Source organism: Sinocyclocheilus rhinocerous, unplaced genomic scaffold (genome assembly GCF_001515625.1).
Source record: "Sinocyclocheilus rhinocerous isolate Xijiao unplaced genomic scaffold, SAMN03320098_v1.1 scaffold1069, whole genome shotgun sequence".
NCBI lineage: Eukaryota > Metazoa > Chordata > Actinopteri > Cypriniformes > Cyprinidae > Sinocyclocheilus > Sinocyclocheilus rhinocerous.
This window is the reverse complement of record NW_015635541.1, coordinates 1,994,278-2,020,413: the sequence shown is the minus strand read 5'-3', so window position 1 is coordinate 2,020,413 and position 26,136 is coordinate 1,994,278. Positions and strand designations below refer to the sequence as shown.

The 26,136-nt window shown below is 37.6% G+C and overlaps 1 protein-coding gene across 1 annotated transcript in view; it reads right to left on the bottom strand.

Moving 5' to 3' along the window:
- Nucleotides 1-26,136, bottom strand: part of LOC107747273 (probable lysosomal cobalamin transporter) — a 103,986-nt gene that overhangs the window by 29,513 nt on the left and 48,337 nt on the right. Inside the window, exons 8-13 of the mRNA XM_016561739.1 lie at nt 18,441-18,566; nt 17,294-17,446; nt 9,484-9,548; nt 9,038-9,140; nt 5,030-5,134; nt 3,329-3,478 (exon numbers count right to left, since the gene is read on the bottom strand). Of these exons, the coding sequence (XP_016417225.1) occupies nt 3,329-3,478; nt 5,030-5,134; nt 9,038-9,140; nt 9,484-9,548; nt 17,294-17,446; nt 18,441-18,566 (702 nt within the window). The remainder of the gene's footprint in view (nt 1-3,328; nt 3,479-5,029; nt 5,135-9,037; nt 9,141-9,483; nt 9,549-17,293; nt 17,447-18,440; nt 18,567-26,136) is intronic.

Below are 26,136 nucleotides of genomic sequence, written 5' to 3'. Positions count from 1 at the left end.
GCAGCTCACTGCCCTTCTGCGGCGGATCAAAGCGCAGCGGGGAGAGCGAGCACGTGGGTACAGTGCCGGCATGCGAATGCTCAGACCGGTTTCTTAGTTCCCTGACTCCGCTGTTTCTCTCTACGAGGTTCGCTGAGAGAGGAGAAACGGGAGAGCAGGGCTGTCTTCAATGAAGGTGGTCCGCGAGTGGAGAAGAGCGAGACTCATGCTCTGAGTGAGCATTCTATATCAGTGAGCGCGCAGCTCACTGCCCTTCTGCGGCAGATCAAAGCGCAGCGGGGAGAGCGAGCACGCGGGTACAGTGCCGGCATGCGAACGCTCAGACCGGTTGCTTAGTTCCCTGACTCCGCTGTTTCTCTCTCCGAGGCTCGCTGAGAGAGGAGAAACGGGAGAACGGGGCTGCCTTCAATGAAGGCAGTCCACGAGTGGAGAAGAGCGAGACTCATGCTCTCGGCAAAAGCATTCTGTCTTAGTGAAGTGCAGTCTCTGCGTGGGGGCTGCCTCACTGCACTTCTGCATCGTGCAAGATTCCGTGCACGAGCCACACTCACAGCGCGACATTTGCAACAACGTCGCTAGAAATTTTGCTCTTTTAGAACTTACCTAGAAATAAGCTCTTTTAGGCTTGCCGGATGGCAGCAGGGGATCAGCTGGGACCGCTGCTGCTGCGACGCTGAAGGCGGCGGAGAAGCGGTGAATCAGTCGAGCAGAGGGTCGCTAGTTCAGCTTGATACAATAAAATATATATATGCGAAGGCGATTCTACGGCGAGAGGCTTTGAGTCTCGTAGATCAGCGATGAACTAGTCGTCGCTGAAGGAGAAGAAATCTGAGGATCCTATGGTGATGTGCTGCTTATATAGCCAGATGACCCCGCCCATTCTGGCTCCGCTGCCGAGCCATTGGTTCGTTTTTAATACACTGCACCAACCAATGGCCGTGCAGTTACACTGCGTTATTAAAAGGCTTCATTCATCGGAGAAAAAGGAGTTTTTCCCAAAGCGTCTTAAACAGACGCAGTACGAGTGAAGTATCGATAGGGAACTCTGCTATGTGCATAATGTGGCACTGTTAACACTAAAACGAATGTCACAGTAAATGCCATTCTATTAAAAAAAGATGTTTACATTTATCATGGCAGTAGTGCTTCATCAAATGATGGAGAAGAGCATTGTGGCATACCTTATATGCAAACATGTGGTGTAGTTGAGCACAGTTTATTCATTTGAAAGACTTGCTTCATAACTGAATCCAATTCACATAATTCCTTCAGTAAACTAGTGCTAAAACAACACAGACTAGAGTGAGTATAAACAACACTTATATATCTAGAACCCTCTCTTACAAGAATACTGATAACAAAAGAAAGCAAAAAAAAAGTTATGACTGACTCATTCTGCATAATTACATTTGACACATACTAATTATAAGAGGCAGACTGACTCATAAGCTTTTTGAGTTATTACATTATGGGAATGTGTTCAGAAATACAATTACAGTTTCAATTACACATTCCATGTGCTTAGAGATAATGCATTGCTGTTTATGCTGGATGATGAAATGAGTAAACCTCATTTGTTAAAAGTAAATATATGAACTATCTGGGAGTCAAAAAATTTTTTTTCTAAATAAAGTGTCCAATTTTACACCATTTAATATCACATAAATTTAAAAGTGACCCAATTTACTTTCTTATTACACTGTCCTTGTCTTACCTTGTCTTATTATGCAGGATTTATTATCTAGTAAATTAATATACTTGATATGTATTATGTATATTATGTATGTAATATGTATTATTTTTATATACACAATATATAAATATATATATATATATATATTTATGCTGTCAAACGATTAATCGTGATTAATCGCATCCAAAATAAAAGTTTTTGTTTACATAATATATGTATGTGTACTGTGTATATTTATTATGTATATATATTTTTTTTATTGGTCTTATGGAGTATTCTAATTTGTTGAGATAGTGAGTTGGTGGGTTTTTGTTAAATGTGAGCCAAAATCATCACAATTAAAAGAACCAAAGACTTAAACTACTTCAGTCTGTGTGCATTGAATTTATTTAATACACGAGTTTCACAATTTGAGTTGAATTACTGAAATAAATGAATTTTTCCACGACATTCTAATTTATTGAGATGCACCTGTATAAATTCCAATTATGTATCCTGTTGCCTACATCAATTCAAATTCAGTAATTTAATTGGAATTTAAAAAGCATCCTCAACTCAATTCTGCATGGCAAACAACCCTGCAAGACACGCATTTCGTTTATGCTTATTTCAATATTTACATCTGATGCTGCAGAGGGGCAAAGGACGGATGTAATTGGTCAGATTTCAACACATGCTGTGATGTTTACTGAGTAGAACAGGTTCGATCTTGCCGCAAGCTGTTCTTCCTTCTCTGTCCTCAGCAGCCTTCTGACAGCTTGTCAGCCTCAAAGCAAATTATTCTTCATTTGAGCTTGTATTTACGCAAAGGCAGCATAACTTTTGGAAGTAATCAAACGGGATAACATGCACCACTGGATAGATGCAGAATGACTGCTAGCCTTCCAGGAAGTGAAGAGAAATCAGATTTGATTGATGAAGAGTTTGTCAGTTTCAGCCACTGCCTCCCATGGATCGTTCACAGTCTGTACAGCGACCACCTGATGCATTGTGCGCATAAAAATGGCAAGCGCTGACTGAAATTGCCATGTCAACTTAGATGGGTCCTTCAGGGAACGAGGGTTACCATACGTAACCGAGACGTTTCTGTAACTTCCTGATGAGTTTTTTCCCACGATAATCTATTACCGTGGTATAATTTAGCACATAAAAACAAAGAAAGTGTATTCAAAGGCGTCACATCTAGGTCTGAAGGTCTCTTCCTGTCTAAGTGGGTGGTTCTTGGCAAGAATAACCTGACCAGATTTTGTGCCAAAAGTTGATCAGTAGTTGCTAGGCTACATATGGCAAGATGTATAGATTCACAGTAAAGAACACGCGGGCAAGTTTTCACACTTAACATGATCAGGTCAAAGACTTTGGGTAGTTTTTAACCTCATATGAATGTACAGACCTTTGAAGAAGCAAAAATAAATAAATAACAGATGCAGGAAGGCTTTTAATGGCTTTTAAAGAGAGTCGGGAGAGAAGGTTTTGAAAGGCTTTCAAACACTTGCTTTGTAAAGGGTTGATCATTACATACTTATGTCACCGGCGTGGGCCCTGTTTGCTCAGAATACGACAGCTGTAATCCTGTAATCCTGATGCCGTGCAGCACAGGGGATTGACTGTTACACAAAACAACCCACATCTCACCTGCAACAGGTATTTCTGGCTGCCGTACATGACGTATTGCGGGGCCAGACTGTAGATCATGTAGCTGGTGTGGAGGACGATGAGGAGGAGGATCATGCAGAGGAAGAGGAGGGCCTGCGGTCGGGTTCTCTGAGGTCTGATCTTATACAGCTGCACAAAAAGAAACAAAAAACATACTAATATTACTCATATGCACGAGTAGTGCGAGTCTACAGCACTCTAAACTGCAGAAATGCACTATACAAATAATGTTGCATTCAGAGCAACAAAAACAAGGATAGATACAGCAGAGTTGCAATAATGGATACTTTAAAAACATAGAGGGTCAAAACAGAAATGAAAACATTTTTCCTAGTAAAAGGTATAGTTATGGCACAAAGGATAATTGTTAAAATGAATAATCAGAATTTCTAAGCCAGGAATTTTGGTGCATTACTAAGGCACTACACAATTCTTGCCCAATAGTTCATGATGGATTTGTATTTGTATTGAAAAACCAAGTATTATAAAATATTAAGATTTTTTTTGTTATTAATAAATTAAATATTTATTGTTTTGCACAGTATATCAATATTTTTTTCAGTTTGTATATACGGTGCAACAATCATCATATTTGAATGATTTCTGAAGGATCATGTAATCAAGGAAAATGTAATTTAATCACAGGAATAAATTACATTTTTTAAATATATTAAAATAGAAAATAGTTATTTTAAATTGTAAAACTATCCCACAATATTACTGAATTGTAAAACTATCCCACAATATTACTGTTTTCACTGTATTTTGAGCACATAAATACAGCCTTGATGAGCTTTCTATACTTTTGACAAGTACTGTATAAGGTTTAACATACTGCATTTTTATTGTTGGTATATTGTATGAAATTATAAATATAGAAATGATAAATTATAGAAAAAAGGGGAATTACTAATATTTTTTCTGTAATGAAAAACAAAGTATTATTTTTAGGGATGCACCGATAGGATTTTTTTGGGCCAATACCGATACCGATTTTAACAAACACTTCTGAGAGTTTAATGTGCACTTCTCGTGCTGTGTTTTGTTTAGCTCTTATGGTGATATTTTTGGAGTGAAAAAGGAAGCAATAAACTTACAACATCAGTAAAGTTTTGGTCATTATTCAGATGAGGTCCGCTACACTTATGAAAGTTACAAAAGTTATTTAGTCAAGAATAGTGTGCGATCTTAGTCTTTTGTTATTTGCAAAATAATTATTTGTCAGCATTAAAGTGCAGACAGCAGCGCTAGGCTTATGCAACAGACATTATACAGCTCAGTGCCTTCACGCAGTTAATTAATAAACCATCGGTTTGTTATATCGGCCTTTTTCCTTATATAGCCGATATGCCGATGGTTGTAAATTGAGGAAAAATCGGTGCATCCCTAATTATTTTTAATTAATGTTAAATATGTATTATATAAAATATTATGAATTTAATTTACACATAAACACATAAATCAGCATATAACTTCTAAAATAGTATTTTAAAAAAGTAAGAAAGTTTTTAAAAGAAAGAGGAAGTTTTTGCAGCCCCAGTGTACTTAAATTTTGCCTATACAAACTAAATGGCCAAAGTTAATCATTAAAATTCAGTACAACAACACTCGTGCCAAAATAAAAATGTTTAATGAAGCAGGTGAATGAAAATAGGGAAAAAAAACACTGTAGTGTCTCACCCTTATCCAGAAGAACCAAATCCCCATGTTACGGATCCCAGCCATGGAGGTGAAGACAAAGTACATGGTGATGATTGTGATGAGAACATAGTCCAGCGGGAAAACCTGAAGAAAGACGAGAAATCCAAGCAGTTTTGAACGACAACTCCAAAAAACTCAGAGTCCTTGATCTAGTTCAACCATTCACCAGGTCTACAATGCAGTCTCTATTCATCCACACACAACACAGACTTTTCAGGCCTGAGTGTCAACTAAGAACCATTACCCTGACAATGAAGATGGCTGGAAGGCCATGACAGTGTTGTCCACCCTTACTGCTTTTTTCTTTGTGGACCAGAGTGGTTTTCAGAGTAAGAGATGCATGTTTCACAAAGCACACAATGCTGGAGGCACAAAGGATGTATATACACTCACACTCTCAGCGGTGGCCTAAAATACTGTCACTCCTGTGCTAGAGATGTATCGCTCCACAACTCTGAGGTGATCTTTCAGCAATCCTGACTATTTTCAATGCATTTCATCTCAAAAGAGCCACAGCAAGTATATGGCAGCACTGTTTGAAAGTCAAGCTAAAAATGATCCTCCTGTTCCTGGAAGAGCTGTTGGCTCGTGGAAACGGCAATGCCTCTTCCGTTGGCAGCTTGTCCTCCATAAACTCCACTGGAGCGGAAATGCTGTTTTTGCAATGAGCTAAACACACACACTGACCTTACCTGTTGCCCTCATATCGCAGACGGAATATGGTCAGTGACATCATGAAGTACAAATTAGAAATGTTTCTGGAAGCATGAGCAATAACTCCCCGGCCTGCATGCTTTATCCTTTTGCAAATTACTTTTCTTTTTCCCTTTTCACATGGCCTAATTGCAGAAATCAATGGTCTGGATTCCTGAACAATTTGGTTTAAATCAAGCCATCTCTCAAAGTAGCGAGTGAAACAAGTGATCATATTTTATTCAAGCACATGGAAACTGATCATTGTGCTACTTGAAGAAGATTGAAGGATTTGAAATCTCTTCCAAAAGCACTAAATGATGAAAAGCGCACTTATTTCTGATTCATAAATAGCGCTTAATTCAGAGGTCATCACACCTTTTTATGCAGCAAGCGGCCACAGACTACGGACAGGGTGACAAACTGTTCAGTGTCTTTTATTTCATTTCAAAGATTTGGACATTGTCGTACTTGCAGATTGTGGTTCAGCATCACCACCTTTCCTGGTTTGTGTTTCGAGCAGCTATGATACATAAATGCAAACACAAATGAACTTGAAACTACAACTGTCCAGCATTATGAATCTAAGACACACAGCCTTGAAATGAGTTTAAAATCTGATTGAAATTAATGTTTATTCAGACCCAGTGGAATGCATCTAAATGCTGCTAATTTCTTTGGGATAGCACAAAAACTTGGGAGTATGGTCACAATTTGAAACTGTCTCACAACACAAAAAAAAATGTTGAAAAATTATGTTGGGCTTCAATGTCCATACAAATCAATACTACATTCAAATCTACCCACTACTAATTTATTCTTTGAGAATGTTCTACACTCAAGCAATACAACCTAATTAGAGGAAGTAAACTGCTATTGATGATGAACACTACCTGCCAAAAAATGTTCGTATTGAGTAAATTTATGTTTTTCATGAAACCTTTTGATCGGCCAAAAAACAAATTGTGCTGACATGCACTACCATTCAAAAGTTTTTTTTTTTGAAAGAAACTAATACTTTTCTTCAGCAAGGATGTGTTAAATCAATCAATTTTGACAGTAAAGCCATTTGTAACAAATTACAAAAGATTTATATTTCAAATAAATGTTGTTCTTTGAACTAGGCCTGGGCGATAAAACGGTATCGATATTTATCGACGGTACACCTTCTTTGATAACGATAGAAAAAATGTTCGATATAGGCACGTGCTATGAGTGACGCACACAGCACACACAAACACGAACACATGCTGAATTGAGTGCTGTGCCTGCCTGTGATGAGGAGATTGTAAATAAAGAATGAATATTAGTCGAATTTAAAATAAACATTTGCAATCTTAGGTGTGCATCAGGGAGCGTCATCAGTGGCGCGCGAGATGCGGTGATGATGTAAGTGACGTTGTTGCATTTTAATGTTTTGTTAGTCTAGCCCATGAGACGCGTGGCTGCTGCGTTATTCATTCAAAATATTAAAGAAATTTTTAAGCTCAATGTGGAGAAGATCTTGATTAGGTTAAAACCGAAACCAAGACATTCACACAGAACGCATAATCAGCACATTTTTTTAGTCGGACAAATATGACTGCTGCACTCGCGTCTCTCAAGAGATGTATAGAAAGCCATGTAAAGTTAAAACAGTTTAAACTTTTAGAAAACACGTCACGAATTTGTGGAGGTGTATTCCTTTTCACTGCGTCTCATATGTTTTTAATGCAAACCTGCGTGATGGTTGTTCATAATTGTTTATGCAATTTACGAAATTATATTTGATTTTTATGAGTTAATTTAGACGTAATGCACGTTTTACTTCCTTGCGTTGACAATTTAAATGCGCTGCATTATTTTATTCATTGCGCCCTCCTGTGGCCTCGGGAAACAAGCCAAAAGTTTCCTCAAGACCTATTTAATCTGCATATAAAACATTAGAAATTAGATATTTTGAGTTTTTAGGTTTTGAGTTTGAGCTCCGTCAAGTTAACTCTTTATTGTCTATTTTTTATCTTAAAATCAATTTTATACACAGACAGTCACCACTGATAAGCTACCACTAAATATTGTAGAAACTTAATTTGCTGTAAAGTTGCTTTGCAACGATTTGTATCGTGAAAAGCGCTATACAAATAAACTTGAATTGAATTGAATTGAATATTTAATTTGTATTTTGTGTTTGATTGTTAAAACAAAAAATATTTATTGTTTGTCTCAATAAATTGGGTTAATTTAAAAATACAGTGGTTAAATAAAAAAAAAAAATTCTATTGCTCTTTGTTTTAAAAAAGGTTATAAAAAATTTCAATAATTATCGATACCGAACGATATGAAACATTATATCGTTGATACATTTTTTAGCTATATCGCCCAGCCCTACTTTGAACTTTGTATTCATCAAAGAATGCATCCCAGTTTCCGCAAACATATTGATTTTAAACACTGATAAAAATAAATATGTTTCTTGAGCATCAAATCAGAACATTAAAATGATTTCTGAAGGATCATGTGACACTGAAACCTGGTGTAATGGCTGCTGAAAATTCAGCTTTGCATCATAGGAATAAATTAAATTTTTAAAATTTAGAAAAAAAATCATTTTAAATTGTAATAATATTTTAATTATTATAATAATAACAGCCTATCAAAAACATTAAAAATATTACTAACTCCAGACTTTTGAAAGATAGTGCATGAATTTCTTAAAAAAAAAAAAAAAATTTAAATCCTTTTTTTGTTGTAATTTTTGTTGGAAAACGTATTATTATTATTATTATTACTACATATTACAAAGTTGAAGAAGAACAGCAGCCAACAAGGGCACATGAAACTTCAATACTGCTTTAAAAGCATCACATGATTCCCTTCATCAGTTTATTTAAAATTTATTGGCCACTACATAATTATCATGCTTTCATTTTTTTCTATTTTACAGTTTTTCATTCAAATATCAAGAAACATTCAAATATGAAGGAAATAGCAATAATAAGGAATGAGTAGGTGTGTCCAAACTTTTGATTGACAGTGTGCTCTTGCCAATTACAGAATTCTGCTGCTTGTCCTGGCAGAAATTGCCTACGGAGAGCAGATCACATTCTTCACATCTCTTGCAACAGGCACAAGCAAGTACTGTTCTGCTGATAAGTTTCGTAGTAAAACCAAAGTGAACCATGCTTTCCATTTCTGGTACTTTCTCCTCCCAAGTCATTACACAGCTCTGGTTTCACACAACTGTCACTAGCAGTCATGTCGAGGACACAAATGTAACGTGATTCTGAGACGAAAGAAAAAGAGAAGGCTGCTCACCGGTTGCAGCGCCAGCAGTAGCTCATTAAGAGGGTTGGTTAGGTTGGTCCCAAAGATGATAAATCCAGTGCTGATACCAGCTGAATGTAAAGCTTTATCCAGACTGCAAGACAAACACATTTAACAGCATCATCACATAAGAGACTGAATTAAAAACATCATTAACTACAGTTCTCCATGGTCTGCTATAGAATGATGCTACATTATTGTAAGTATGAGCTAATTTAGAGCGCTGCAGGTGTTGATGAATGTGTGTGTACAAGAACAACAGATTTATGGTAACTCCAGCACTGAATCAAAGTGTCCCTCAAATGCACTGTGCTCTGAGGGGACATCATCCTTCCTGGGCCTTTTCAGTCATTTGTTGGTAATGTGGGAATGTAAGAAAAACAGTGGAGTAGAGTCTGTCATCAGAGTGACATTTCATACCGGTTAATGGAACTTACTTAGAAATAAACAAGGTCACGAAGAACAAAAGGGCCACCAGGATGAAGAAGACCCCGAGCAAGATCTGACAAGACCAAAAAGAGACAAAGTTATAAACGTGTTGGACAAACTACTTTAAAAGTTTAGTAGCTTTATTTTAGAAACTATCCTTATTGAAATATCACAAAATCACAAGACACAACCACAGAAAACACACAAAAATACATGACAGATTAAAAAACAAAATGTGCTGCTTAGTTTTTCAGGATTTATTTTAATGAATAGAAAGAACAAAAGAAAAAGATTTATTTGAGATGGAAATATTTTGTAACAATGTAAAAGTCTTTAATGTTACTTCTGATTAATGTAATGTGTCCTTGCTGAATAAAAGTATACATTTCTTCCAAAAATGAAAATACCATAGAGATATGCAAAGATTAAAAAAAATTTAATGTTTTATTATAAAACTAACATTTTTCCTATTATTTATTTAAAATAGCAATATTTTAATTGATTGAAAAATTTATTGAAAATAACAATGACAAACAGACATTAATAACTACACATTCTAAACATTCATTATCCTATAAAATACATTTAGTTCATAAAAAAATGTAAAATAAAAAATTACTGATCCATTCTAAACCCATATGACTTTTTTCTTCCACTATGAATGATACATAATTCACTGGTTGCTCGTTTCTATGCAATTATCCTGAATAAGAAACGAGCAGAAAAATGGAAAAGCTTCACAAAAGGCATAAAGTACCATAAAAACTAGTCCACATGACTTATGCACTATATTCCAAGTCTTCTGAAGTCATATGAAGATATTCGGTCATCCGACGTGACGTCTCCGTTCCCTCCTTCAGGGAACGAGGGTTACCATACGTAACCGAGATGTTCTTCACACAAAGTATCGTATAGCTTTAGAAGACTTTGAATATAGTGCATGAGTCATATGGATGAATTTTATTGTGTTTTTTGTCACTGTGAAGCTTGACAGCCCCAGTCCTTATTTACTCTCATAATACTCTAAAGAGTTGCCTGGATGTTCTTCAACAATTCTGAATAAAAAGAAAATCATGTGGGTTTGGTCATAGCCGCGGGAACGTATTTTGAGCTGGGGGGGCTGAGAAATAAAACTGGGGGGGGGTTCACGTGGCAAAAGTGATGCGAGAAGGCTGACACTATATGATGGCGGAGCCAAAGCTCAACATTTGTTAATAAAACTTTAATTTATGGCTATTTATTTGTGTTAAACGCGAGTAAAACATATCCTTATTTATTTTGTTAATAAAAGTTCAAAGTTGAATGTTTCTTTTTTTGTTTTTTTCGATTAATAATAATGAGCCGTAAGCATGCATTTAAAGTATGGGGAAAATCCAAAAACCTTTATTTGTGTTACAACGCGGGTACATCAGTCTTATTCAGTGGCGTAGCAAGTCAGCCCCGGGCCCATATGCAAAAAATGTGTGCGGCCCCACCCCCCAAATGTTATGGGCTCCAACTCGGTTAACTTAACTTAGTCCCTATTGTTGATTTTTCGGATGTAAATAAAGTTACGTGAATCGTGACTATTCAGTTTAATCAGTTGAAACGACTTTCACAGTCAATTTGATTCAACTTAACTCATATTTAACCGTTGCTTCTTGTCATTGTAGGCTTAGGCTACTTTTTTCAATGAATTTTAATGAATATACTAATTAATAAAATGAATATTATTTATTTTGTATTACATATTGTTCATTCATTTATTTTTAACACCGCACCCCCAAGCACCCCCATTTTTACGTGGGTTACACTCCAGGGGGTGCTGCAGCACCCTCAGCACCCCTACTTCCCGCGGTAATGGGTTTGGTGCGAAATGAGGGTGAGCAAATGATGACAAAAAAAAATTATTTTAGAGGGAACTATCCCTTTAAAGGAATTAGTGAATTGATTCTTTTGAAGCAGTTCATTGAAATGCCCCGTCTGAACAAACTGATTCATTAAATTTCTACTACTTAGTTACTCCTCAACACTAATTTACAAACACACATATATTAGTATGAAAAAATACACACTTCAGCGCTACATTTTTGTGCAAAGGACTGAAACTCTCTATTGGTCCATCATGTCTAACCCAGAGGTCGTGTCATTTTTTACACATGGCCATATGGTGCGACCCACCTCAGACTGACACAGTCACCAAGAGTAATATGGATGACGTGGTCACACGCTCTCTAAATAAGGAACAGACTGAACTGCAGAGGAAAGAGTAAATGAACAAAGACGGAGACACAAACACTCACAACCCACAAAGCAAAATAAAACCAATATGCCAGACTGAACGGCTGCCTTTGACTGGCCTCCCGGAGCTCACGTCTGCTTGACCTGACTTGAGGGAGTAAACAAAACCCCAACGAGTGCAGTAATCACTCCAGATTTTCACAAAACAAAGGAAAAGAGGTGGCAAAAAGAAAAAAGACGAAAAAACTAATTTAGAACAAGCAGAAAATACTTATATAGAGAGAGACATAAAAGATTGACACATCTATCTACCCATCTGTTTGCCTGTCTCTAATTTTGAGAGCAGTCTTCTATAATAATACAGAATACATTTCACATTTATGCTAACATTGTTTTATGTAATAATTACATTACATTTACAATTACATTTAGACCAAACAATGCTAATACCAATTCTGACTCCTAACGATTATTCACAAAAGCAAGTGCCATTCGCATTAAACACACATTTCCCTCAAGAACAATATGACAGATTGTGAACTGTAGCGAGAACATAGATTTGTAAATGAGTGTGAATCCGCCTTCGAGACATAATCGATAACTAATTCAAATGAATGACTGCGAGTTATTAGTGATGCTAGAATTACGCTTTGTGGTTAAAAACGCAGCTGGAGCTATTCTAAGCATATATTAGGAATTTATGTCTCAAGCTGTTGCTGTAATACCAATAATAAACGCTTACAGTTATAGCTGTAATAACCGTGACAGCCAGAGCTTTAACTTTACAGAAAGGAGTACATTAATAATAACAAAAGTTACAGCATCAGGCAATTCATTATTCATGCCTTCAGCTACACAACAAAACAGCAGTCTTCAATATAGAGCATAAACCCAGCTACCTAAACTCACGTGTGCCTGTTTTAAGTCCTTTTAGGAAGGTACCTGAGGTTACATCTCAACATGTTTAAAATGTTTTTCCTGTGTTATTGTTCCCCTTAGAGAAGACATTTCCACAAGCATCTACTGAAACATCATGCCCATAAAAACAGAAAAAAGAAATGAGGCCATTTTTAGAGGCAAAATTATTCCAAATTTGTAGCGCCATTTTGCTCCGGGCGTCCCGAGTTCGAGTCTCAGCTCGTGGACTTTTCCCAATCACATCCCCCACTCACTCTCCCACTTCACTTCCTGTCCAAAAGGCATACAAATGCAAAAAATAAATTTAAAAAGGCCTAATTTAAACTTAAAGGTTGCAGAGAAGTGCTTCTGAAGTGGCATTTAGGTGTCTTCACATAGACTGTTCAATGCTGCTCAGAAGTGGATTAAAGGGACAGTTCACCCAAAAATTTTAATCACTCCATGATCTACTCACCCTCAAGGCATCCTAGGTGTATATGACTTTCTTCTTTAAGACGAATCTAATTGGAGTTATACTAAAAAATGTCATGGCTCTTACAAGCATTATAATTTCAGTGGGTGGGTGCAAAAGAAGTCCAATAAAGTGCATCCATCCATAATGAAAAGTGCCTCACATGGCTCCAGGGGGTGAATAAAGGCCTCTTGTAGCGAACTGATGTGTTTTTGTAAGAATAATATTAATATTTAAAACTTTATAAACGGTAATCTGTAATTTCCGCTGTCGCATGCACAAGCCGTTCCGTATATGTTGATACTAGGGGCTGAGGCGGGTCTGAGCAAGCATAATTTAGTCTTTGATTCAGCATTGCGTCTTCACACTGACTTTTGAGCAGGCACAGAGCAGCCTTAAATTGGCTGTGTAAAGGGGCCTTTAAGTGCAAAAAAGAGTAAAATAGAACACAATGTACCACAAAATAGAACACAATCTCCAAAATACCAATGAACTATACAACATAGCATTAAGGATGCTTAGTTGCCTTGAGGAAGGCACATAAACAGTTAACTTATCTCATTGCTTTGTTTATTTCACATTGTGCACACAGTCAAGCTCTGTTTGTTATCTATATCAATTTTACATCTGCAGCGGCTTATTTTCCCATGCTTGGCCATAACGGCCTGCTCGAGGCCCCTGGCAGTCAGATGCCCCTGGTCACATTGGCCCAGTCCATAATCGTCCTTGCTCTGAGCTCTGCCAAGGGCTGCATTATCAGTGCACTGTCTGAAAGTGCATTACGGGAGAGATTTTTTTAATATCCTTTGAATGATAATGAAAGCCTCTATAGGTATCGCACTCGCACAGGCTTCATAAACAGGTTTATTTCATTTTATAATTGGACTCGCGACCACCTGCCATTGCTGTCATTCCCGGGGCCTGCTGGGTTCTAATGTGCAAACCTCTTGACACGCGCGCACATCTACTACAGCTATACGGTTACAAGCAAACCACCGTGACGACTATACGTATAGATCCAGTGTGCTTGTTACTTGTCGCAAAGGGAGGAAATATGTGCAATTTGCATGGTAAGTGTTGCGTTTCATCTTCTGAAGGCTCATTAAAATACCTAAGCACCTCCAATACACCACTTTCAATTTTCCGAACCAATTTCCGCCGCAGATGAAACGGTAAACACAATAATTAAAATCAATCAAACTTAAACAATCAATCTGATACAGAATTTAGGTAAATTAACCTGCTGTCTTAATGGAATCAATCACATCTGCTGGGTCCACATTAAAGGGTAATAGAAGTGTGTGCTCATGTGTTCATGTACCTTGCGATCTATTAGTCTGTGCTGACAGCTGAATTTATCTAAACTCATCAGCAGGGACTCACACGCATCAAATCGCCCCATTGGACCACCCATGCAACAGTTAACAAACCACCCACTGGGTCTCACTTTCTACAGCCACGCAACTCTATTACGTAATGCCATTGGCTCTCACAGCAAGGCGCATTGAAGCGTGTTGAATATCAGTACACATGTTGTGTTAGCGACAACAAAGTACACGCGAGACTTCGCAGCATGTGCTAAGCTAAAACAAGCGCAGCGCATTATGGCGACGTAAACAAGGTGCAGTGACTTATGGAGAGATCTGTTTGGCAGACAGATTCCTCTCAGTATGCATTTGCCCTGAAGCTCTTATGGGGAAAATTAGTAAATCTCAAGCCTAGTTTAGGTATAAATAGAGTTTGGAGTCTATCATTAGAGTGCCATGTTCATGTCTGCTGCTAGTGGGCCGCTAAAGACAGAAATGAGGAACCCCTCTGGTGCAGAGCATGCTGGGAGAAGAAACGACGCAAAGAATAACAGCAAGTGAATGAAAGACAGCAAACATTTTAAAGATAGGCTAGAGGAGTGCAGAAGGTTTGTGACAATCACAGCGATTTTTTTGCATCACTAGATGTATATTTAAAGAGACAGTTCTCTGAAAATCTAGCGTAGCGTTAGTTCTGGCAGGTCACGTTAGTCAAGCTCGCATCAGCTGACTCTCAGCTGATCCCCATCAACCTATGGGAATACGACACCTATCTAAGCATTCATATATAAGGTCCCTCAGTATTATCAGCAGTTTTCGCATTGCTCAATAGCTAATTACCCTCCTCCATCCCCAACTCCTCCTCTGTCAGTCAGGATTCAGCCTTCTGATTCTCCTTTGAATCAGAATAATTCAAAAATGTGTACATAACATTATTGAACATTAACGATATCTGCAATACACATTTGTTGGTTCTGTTCTGTTTACCCTGGGGGGTTATCGCTGCTCTCCCTGCTCTGATACATGCTAGGCTGCATGGATGCGCAGGGAATTCTTGCCCAGAACAGAACCATACCGCCAATCCAAACTGTATGCTAATTGTCAATCATCTTTGACGATAGTGGTCCTGACAGAAATGGAAATTCTGTCATCAGTTACTCAACCACATTTTGCTATTTTCATGCTTAATAGCCTCAGTTCACGTGAACAGCCAGGATATTCTTCTAAACATCACTTTTTGTGTCCCACAGGAGAAAGAAAGTCATACTAGAGCATGTTAGAATTTGGTTTTAACACATTCAAGGTCAATCCCAGTGAGCACACGTATCGAAAAAGAGCAGCCAAATAAATAAATAGAAATATTATATATTCAATAAAAAAATGGCTTCATTAGCTGGACGAAAGCACAGTAATAAGGTGAAATAATGCATCTAGCAAAGTGGTTACTCAGTTTGGAAAATCTGTGCCAAGGTGATAAAACCCAAAGGTTTTCTTGATATTCTTGGGAATACGTGTTGGCATTCAAATGAAGTCATAATGTACGTTTTACATCAAAGTCACCAGGAAAATTAATTTTCTTCACACCTCCCCCTTGATAGACTTTGCAAGATAGGATAGTGACATAATGGAACAATTAATTAGGAACAAGATGATGAAAATGCTTGAAAAAAAACATCAAAAGGGAAAAGAATATAAATAGTAAGCAAGTGTTACAGTATAGTAAGTATATATAAGTCTAAACTTACATAAAACACGTAAATCACACTTTATGCAAGTGCTCTGATGATTTTATTGCAAAACCAATGGAATTTTTTAAGTAAACATGAAATGGCATCTGCAACCCATTTTACTTCCATAATGTAATGGATTTACAAGTGAAAGAAAATTCTAACAGACCTGAATGAGAGTTTGCAGACAGCATCTAAATTTATTTACTATTATTGCAATAACTTTCATTAAATGAATGGTAACAGCCATTAAATTACCAGATTATAAATCTGGCAAGATTTAAACTTCAAATAATCTGATAACAATGTTGAAATAGCTATTTGTCTATTAGTTAACCTTAACACAAAAAAAAAACACCCTGACAGAATAAAGAAAGAAAAGTTATTTCAGATGCAGAAAAACATTCTGATAAAGACCAGGAACACTTATTGTGGAAGAAAATAGGGTCAATTTTGACCATGACTTTTGAGAAAATACTACCCATTTGAATGGCTTCTGATAAAATGTGGTGCAACAGGGTGAGGATTGCAGTTCACAAAGAGCTGAACTCGATCTGGCATCATTTGACTTGTTAAAATCTCTTACGAATGCCACTCTTATTCCATCAGAGAGAACTGTCACCTCTGGATATTCAGTTGTGTCGGTGTGTGGGAAGACAGCTGTTTATGATTTGAAGCATTTAATGTTTGATCCAAAGTATGAGTTAAAGAAATTGTATTCTTTCAAAACTGATACTGAACTACTGAGTCTATTCAAGTTTATTTGGCAAAAATCCTCATTACAGCCATTAGCTTTTTATTTTTTGAAGAGGTTTTGTCATAATTTAGCCTTTCTCTCACCCTAAGAATTAAAACTATTTTGTGCCACCTTGTTAAAATAAGTGTGGCTGCTCATATGTTTTCAGCTGTCAGAAAGTTGTACATATTCAGAACCAGTCATTTTTGAGTTCGTTTCAATAGATGGTCTCTTTGAGATTTTTTTTTTTTAATCTTGTTTTGAGAGTACATAAAAAAAAAAGTAATTTCAAAAAGATCATAGGAAATTGGAATTCTTTTTGCATGACCTCTGATTCAAAGCCAAACACGCAACACTGTCACAAACATAACCACATCAATGTGAGCAATCAGGAGTAGTTGAAACTGCAAAAGGCACATGTACAAGTCAACAAAGTTTATCTGAGGTAAAACTCAACACCTTCATGGGACGGAGAGCTGAGCCCACTTTATTGCAGCAGTTCCTCTCTGCAATCTCAAGGTGACGGCCATGTCGACGGAGCACCTGTAGCTTGTCTTCAAGATCCTGGAGGTTTCTCCGGTCTCTCATAGAGAGAGGACGCCCATCGGCACACTGACGAGAAAGGTACAAAACTGCTTATTGCATAAAAATACATCATACTGGTTTTTATATTGTATTTGCTTTCAAATTCAAAATGTCTTTTGAATTTTGATGGCAGCCAATTATTACCACAAAAAGCTGAGGTTGGTACAAACCATTGCTTGTCCTTGTTTACATTTATGCATTTGGTGATTCAATTAAATGATCTACAGTTACAGCTACAGGTTTGTTTGTAAACCAATATTTAGTGTGGTCTAGGTCATATTTTCCTTTAGTTTTTGCTATTCTGTTTATGGTTTATACAGACAAGGGATGTCATCTAACCTAACCATGTTGGATTCTACCTAATATGTGTAGTTTCAACCAAATGACAGATGTTTTTTTTTTGTTGCCCAAAACACTGTAAAAACCTTTGACACCAACATAGAGGAAGATATGGGAAGTGTTTCTTCTTCCCTTTAAGCTGTTTTATTTTACTTAACTACACTTCCGTCCAAAAGTTTGGTTGTCAGTAAGATGTTTTTGAAAGAAGACTCTTACACTCACCCAGGCTACAATTATTAGATCAAAAATACAGTAAAATCCATATCCTTGTAAAATAAATACTATTATAATTCAAAATAATTATTTTCTTTTTTAACATATTTTAAAGTGTTTATTCCTGTGATTTTCAGCAGCCATTACTCTAGTCTGCAGTCACATGATCCTTCAGAAATCATTCTAATATGTTGATTTGCTGCTCAAAAACATTATCTTTATCAATGTAATTTTTTATCAGTTTAATGCATCTTTGCTGAATAAAAGTATTAAGACTATCCCAAACTTTTTGAACAGTAGTATACAAATTGTATTCTTTATTTGCATCTGTTGACAGCCCTCAGACCAATTTTGGGTCGAGACCCACCAGTCGAGAACCACTGACCTCAAGGACAGCAACAGACAAGCAGCTGATCCTAAATAAAGTGAGCAGAGCTCTGATCTGAATTCAGTTCACACACACACAGACCTTGGCTTTGAGCTTGTCTATCTGGTGCTCCACCTCCTCCGTGTCTTCAGTGTTCTCCAGCCGCTCATACAGGATGCTGCGCGTGCCTTTAATCAGGTTCAGCGGCAGGACGGATATCCCGTACGCCTGACATGGAGAAAGAATGAGCATTAAAGACCAATTATAAACCATTCACACTCATCAGGCAGAGTGCCACCACAATTTCACCAAGAGTCCTGCCGATCGCCTCTACGTACCACTGTGCAGGGGAACTAAATCCATACATTATGGTACTTGATAATAAAAGAGCACTTTCTAAATGGTGTCATTCAGAAGCCCACTGAATCCATGTATGTGTTTTCCGTTCAACGAGGGTGAAGAGGAGGAGATGAAAAGAGTGTGAGTGTGTGTTTGCATGCAGCGACCATTTTGAGATGTACGGCTTGATTTCCCGCGATGCACAGCCTAACAGTGCCCCCATGTGACGGCACAAAGTGCACTTTCACATGCACAGTGCATGACAGAAGAAATATCTGAGCTCATGTAGGGAAATATGATAAAACCCTGCAGTTTCTGGGGGCCGTAAATCAGAGGTTATTTCAACACCCTGAGCTCATCGATGTTTTTTTTTTTCCCATCTTGGCATTAGGAAGCGCAGGTCTTATGCAGTGAGGCTTGGGTCAGAAGCCTGCTAGCCTTCTCAATATGGGCTTTGTGAACTTTAATTAAAAATAAAGACCATCTTCAATACTCTCCTGGTGGCAAATCAATACAGGCAGAGAATAAAAGAGACCAGGTTGTGCGTACACACACACCTCAAGAAAAAAAAAACCTTCATGCATCCACATTCGTGCAGTTCTGCCATTTTCAAAAGCTTTCATATCAAAATGCTGACAAAAGTCAGCGGCACAATTAGATCTTCAGAAGGCAGCTAAAACACTGGTGACCTTTTTATCTTCTCTGCCGAAGATGCTTTTAAAGCAGGGAAAGTGACGTGCTCTGTAAAACTCAGGCCGAGTGTGTCCAGCCGTCGCCACGGGCCGTGACACTCTCTGCTATGAATCACGAGGGCTCTAAAGGCCGGACCATGTCCCGAATACCAAGCGCTCCTCATAAAAGAGGAATCTGTCCTGCAACGATGAGACGTCTCCTCCTCCTTTGCCTCCTCTTTCCCATTCTTTCCTGCCCTCCTCACCCCTGCAGTCCGTCAAGCGTGAGAAAAATAAAAGAGACACTCCAAACAAAAACAGGTGTGTTCTGTGCTGATTGGAAAAGGAGACCCGAGGCAGGAGACAGATAGAGAGTATGATAGTTTGAGAAGGAGGGCGAAGAGAGAGAGAAAGAGGAAAGGTGGAGAGATGGAAGATGAAGGGGTTGCTGTTGTCAGCTGGGAGATCGGAGGAGAGAGGGATGAAAGTGGGGATCGGAGAGAGAGAGAGAAGAGAAAAGGTGGAGGCGTACACCCCCTTACACAAGGATGCTTTTGTTCAACAGCCTGCATGGGAAAAGTGTGCGCTGCCACAAAACTTATGAATTTCTTCAGACTTTCTTTACACTTTTCAATGTGACAGACTTTGCAAAAAAAATACAATAATGTGCAAAATTCTTCCAAGCAGACTCCCGTATACCTTAGGACTCTTTATCAGGGTTTCCTCACATTTTGACCAGTAAATTTAGGGCTTTTCTACTTGTTTTAAAAAACATTGTCAAATTTTCTGATGAATGATTTAAAATTATTTTTGTTCCAGTTAGGAAATAAATATAATAGAAATCAGTTTTTAAAAAAAGGCTCACAAATTGGACATCACAATGACTTACAAGCAAGCGCAAGGGGGAAAAAACATCAAGATAAAATATTTCGACCAAAAATGTACATTCACAAATTTCCATGATTAAAATTTGGAAATAAAGTTGTAGTGTTTTGAGAATAATCTTATAATAGTCATTTTTGTGAAAATAAATTCAACATTGTGAGATATTTTAAGAATCGAGTCGTAGCATTGTGCTAATAAAATTGTGATTTTGTATGAAAAAAATGAATTTAGGTTTTCACGACCATGAAGCCGTTTGATTATTTTGAGTAATCAGCTCTTTAAACTCTTTAACTTTGTGTTTGAGGTCATTTAAATTAACATCCAAATCATGTTTTCAATGTCAATGGAGCATACTGTAATTATGCAAATAATGTCACAAAAGTATCTTTACTGATGAAGGAGGAAACGGATGTACAGTAATGCCAATCTGTTTTCAACAACAATAAAACAACAAAAATCAGTACATCCACTAAAATTACATGCAACATTAAACCATCAAAAGGTCGATCTCGCATTGCTATATTAAAACACTCTCTTCCTTGTTCGTGCCATAATGAAGACAGAAAGTGAATAAAACTGTCAAAAAAAACAAACAAACAGATGTATAGAGAGTTCAGCATGCAACAAGCAATGGTCTTCTGCCAGATGGTGTTTCAGTGTTTGTTCTGTCCCTTTTGTAGTCTGTAAATTAAATACAAACGTGTTACACTGCTGGAAATGAGAGGCTAATTCTATTTGCTGTTGCTTTGTAAATATAACACTGTCAATTTACACCGTCCATGCAGGTGTGGAGCACATTGTGAGAGAAACACATCTGTGTCACTTGTCATGGTGAAAACTCTCAAACGTTTTATAAAACGCATACTGCAGCTCTGGTTCTGGATGCTGATTGGTCAATACAACGTTTCAGCTAAAATGGTAAAAACACAATATAGTTACTGTGCATCTATTCCCTACCACTGTCAGCCATCAACAAACAACTTCCTTAAAGAACTTTTAAACAATCTAGTTATAAATATTACCCTGGACCACAAAACCAGTCTTAAGTCGCACGGGTATATTTGTACATTGTATGGGTCAAAATTATAGATTTTTCTATTATGCCAAAAATCATTAGGATATTAAGTAAAGATCATGTTCCATGAAGATATTTTGTAAATTTCCTACTGTAAATATATCAAAACTTAATTTTTGATTAGTAATATGCATTGCTAAGAACTTCATTTGGACAGATTTAAAGGCAAGTTTCTCAATATTTAGATTTTTTTATTTTTGCACCCTCAGATTCCAGATATTCAAATAGTTGTATCTCGGCCCAATATTGTCCTATCATAACAAACCATACATCAATGGAAAGCTTATTTATTCAGCTCATTCAGATGATGTATAAATCTCAATTTCAAAAAAATTGACCCTTATGACTGGTTTTGTGGTCCAGGGACACAAATAATAATGATGACAGTATATATTAAGTACCATGAACTAACAATTATTTTTATAACATAATATAATATATTGTTTGGTCATGATATCTAATCTATAATGTCATTATAGAAAAGAAAGAAAGAAAGAAAGAAAGAAAGAAAGAAAGAAAGAAAGAAAGAAAGAAAGAAAGAAAGAAAGAAAGAAAGAAAGAAAGAAAGAAAGAAAGAAAGAAAGAAAGAAAGAAAGAAAGAAAGAAAGAAAGAAAGAAAGAAAGAAAGAAAGAAAGAAAGAAAGAAAGAAAGAAAGAAAGAAAGAAAGAAAGAAAGAAAGAAAGAAAGAAAGAAAGAAAGAAAGAAAGAAAGAAAGAAAGAAAGAAAGAAAGAAAGAAATTTGAAGCAGCCAACGTATAATCATATTCCTAAAACCAACCAACCATCAAGCAAACAAAAGAATTGAACTAATTAAAAAGACAGGTGGAAAAAGCATATTTTCTGTCTCAAGAATCCCATGAATAGGACTGAGATATGGAAAAAGAAGCTCTGCATATAAGAGGAGACCTGAGAATATTAAAATTGTGGCATTTGTTGTTGAAGTGACTCCTCAGATGCACCCGAGACGGTGAGAAGGAGGAAGAGGCTCTCTTGCCAGTCACAGGTCATTTTTGCAGCACTATGATTAAATCAGTGGAAATTAATGCGATCACCCTCTCGTTGGGAATCAGCATCTTTGGGCCGCAGATTTAAGAGGGAGAGGAACCCTCCAGGGCTGAACGCCAACCAGACTTTTAAATCACCACTCTGTGTCACGCAGCACAGGGACCGAGACGGCCCACGGTCAAGCGGACAGATCAAAGAGCCGTGATATACGCTCATATGCATATGCAAATATTACATGCACATTAAAAAGTCAGCGGGTCAATCATTTTCATTGTAACGTCACACCAGCAGCAAAATGAGCTTGATATAAGACCTCAGCATCTACATTAGCCAATGAAGAACGTTAAATGGGTTCAAAATGTATGTCTTTATAGAAAAGAAAGAAAGAAAGAAAGAAAGAAAGAAAGAAAAAGAAAGAAAGAAAGAAAGAAAGAGAAAGAAAGAAAGAAAGAAAGAAAGAAAAAGAAAGAAAGAAAGAAAGAAAGAGAAAGAAAGAAAGAAAGAAAGAAAAAAAGAAAGAAAGAAAGAAAGAAAGAAAGAAATTTGAAGCAGCCAACGTATAATCATATTCCTAAAACCAACCAACCATCAAGCAAACAAAAGAATTGAACTAATTAAAAAGACAGGTGGAAAAAGCATATTTTCTGTCTCAAGAATCCCATGAATAGGACTGAGATATGGAAAAAGAAGCTCTGCATATAAGAGGAGACCTGAGAATATTAAAATTGTGGCATTTGTTGTTGAAGTGACTCCTCAGATGCACCCGAGACGGTGAGAAGGAGGAAGAGGCTCTCTTGCCAGTCACAGGTCATTTTTGCAGCACTATGATTAAATCAGTGGAAATTAATGCGATCACCCTCTCGTTGGGAATCAGCATCTTTGGGCCGCAGATTTAAGAGGGAGAGGAACCCTCCAGGGCTGAACGCCAACCAGACTTTTAAATCACCACTCTGTGTCACGCAGCACAGGGACCGAGACGGCCCACGGTCAAGCGGACAGATCAAAGAGCCGTGATATACGCTCATATGCATATGCAAATATTACATGCACATTAAAAAGTCAGCGGGTCAATCATTTTCATTGTAACGTCACACCAGCAGCAAAATGAGCTTGATATAAGACCTCGGCATCTATATTACCCAATGAAGGACGTTAAATGGGTTCAAGTGAAAATGCAAGCAGCGTTTTTGAAGCACAGCAACCGGTTTGGACTTTGGGAGGTCAGGAACCGCTTTGAGCAGAACGGGGCTCGATCAAGCATAAAACACACTTTTGCACCTCATAACATTAAGGGTGATAAAGGCTTCTTGAAACGGCATCTTGGACAATGGAGGGTCTACGAGTACATAAAGGTGTCAAAAAAGGAGAGCCCTTTCAGACGATAAACATGGATGAGGTGACGACGAGTTCAAGGTGATTGGTGATCACTAATGGGAAAAGTTTAGAATAAAGTGGCAAGAACTGACATATACTGTACACTAGTGCTGGGCGGTATACCGGTTCATACCAAATACCGGTGTTTATTTTTGTTATGATATGAATTTTTAAAATACCGCAATACCGGTGTGTGTCGCTTAAACAACGTTCGGAACGCGACACTGTTTGAAAGGGGTCCCTTTTCACTGTTGCACTGTGGTGAGGGAACAGCTGTATGTGTTACTAAGCGTGAAAGTTCCGAAACTGAAGCTGTAGAACTAATAGAACGTGAAGACACAGAAGAACTCATCCACAATATCCACATGGACCGCCACAAATATCCACCGCCCCCTGCCATCAGCTCCCGCGTCTCACACACACGTGCGCGACTTTAGCACTAGATTTAGTAACTTTACTTTCCCGGAGAAGTGTCACCTCTCTCGGCATCTGTTCTGTGCAGAGAGCGGCAGAGAAGCAGTGCATTCAGTTGGCACCACAGCCAACTCGTCAATAAATAAGTACAAAACATCGTTTCCTAGCACCTGTCGCTTACTGATTGTTTGGAATTATAAATATGAGCGTAGTTCGTCTGTTAATATCACATGCACTTTTTTGTTTGTTGTTTTTTTTTTGTTTGTTACTCAGACGCAGGCAGTGCGCTGCATGAGACAAAAAAGTAATATAGCCAAAACAACCGCATAGCCGCTCTTTAGTGTAGATGCATGTTGATTTTATATTTGATAAATGAGAGTGACTCCTGGTTAACATGTATTAAAAGGGGTGGTGTTTAGTCACTATTTAGTGTGGTATTTTTTGACAATATTCACTCATCATGACAGTAAAATAAGGCATTCTAAGTCAATATTCTGCAGTATTTCCTCTCTCAATCAGTAGAAAATATGGTTAACACCCGGTCATGCATGAAAAAAAAATACCGTCATGTACCGTGAAACCGGTATAATTTTGAAAAATACTGTGATATAAATTTTTGGTCATACCGCCCAGCACTACTGTACACAACAGTGACTGTCATTTAAAACCTGTCGGTGGAAGGTTTAAAAGACATGTTGCAAATGCTTGAATTCACTCTTCTGAGGATTAAAACTAAATACGAGCCATCGTGCAGCAAGTTAAAAAAAGGCGTTTCAAGTGCAAAACCACTTTCTTCAGTTCAAAGAACAAATAACATTTACCTAGGAGTTCTTCTGCATTTTCCTGAATAAGCGATTCACCCCCAAACAGCCTGAAATAACCAAATTTCTGCAACTTCATGCTGTTTGACTTAAAAAGCACGATTAAAACTCCCAGCATGATTGTTTTTAAGAGCTGGCCATCCAAGCATTGGATAGGTAAGTTAGCTTCGCCCGCCCTGACCATATGGCACTTCAGAGGCTTATTAACAAGCCGAGGCTCCTGTTTGTATGTGCTTAGGTTGAATATTAATTTCCCAGTAGCTCAGCAAAGTGTGATGCTGGCCAAAAACAGCAAGTGCTGAAGGTTTGAAATGCTTGCTTTAGTGTTTAGTTGAAACGCAGCCGGCCGTGGTGTTGTCATTACGGGTTTACATCTCGGCCAGTGGTTTGAATTAAGAGCAAGTGGCCACCTTGGCTCAAAGTGCAGTGATAAATTAACCTGCCCAGCCTGGACAACACTGCGGCTGCATACGGCGCCCATCACTTAGATTCCATTAGGTTAATCATGCATAATAATAACACATAGGCCGGTATGATAAATCACCCATCGCTTTGGAAACTTGGATTAGGGAGGATGGGTGATTCGACCTCTTTGGTGTAGAAAGGGAGGAGGGCTGAGAAAAGCAACAATAGGAAAGAGAAAGTGCAATAGGAACAGCCCGAGTGAGTGAACCCTGGTTTTTGACAAGGAATCTTTGATTGGTTTTGAGTCTCTATACCACAACCGAGAAGATCAAAAACAACAGCGCACTAGGAGTCTTTCTTTCTCCATAAGCCACTCTCTGGGCTTCTGACAACAGGAGGTCAGAAAGGAGAACATTACCATCCTCAGAGCGTTTTGAAAATTGTCAAACCTTTAATACAGGCCTGATGTATTCAATAGCTTGAAAGTCTCTGTTATGTACGATTACAATTACGTGAAAAGCACAATTAAAGCAGTGACTTATTAGTGACTTAGACTTAACAGCAGCAGCAATTCAGTGTGATTCTTACTGAAATGTCATAATATGCAAAACTACATTTGCAAATATGGTGTTGTATATACTAAAATTCTTAAATATTCAATTATTCAATTTAGATCTTAATATATGTATTTTTTAAAAGATTGGGATCAGTAAGATTTTTAATGTTTTTTAAAGAAGACTCTTATGCTCATCAAAGCTGCATTTATTTGATAAAAATACAATAAAAACTGTAATATTGTGAAATATTA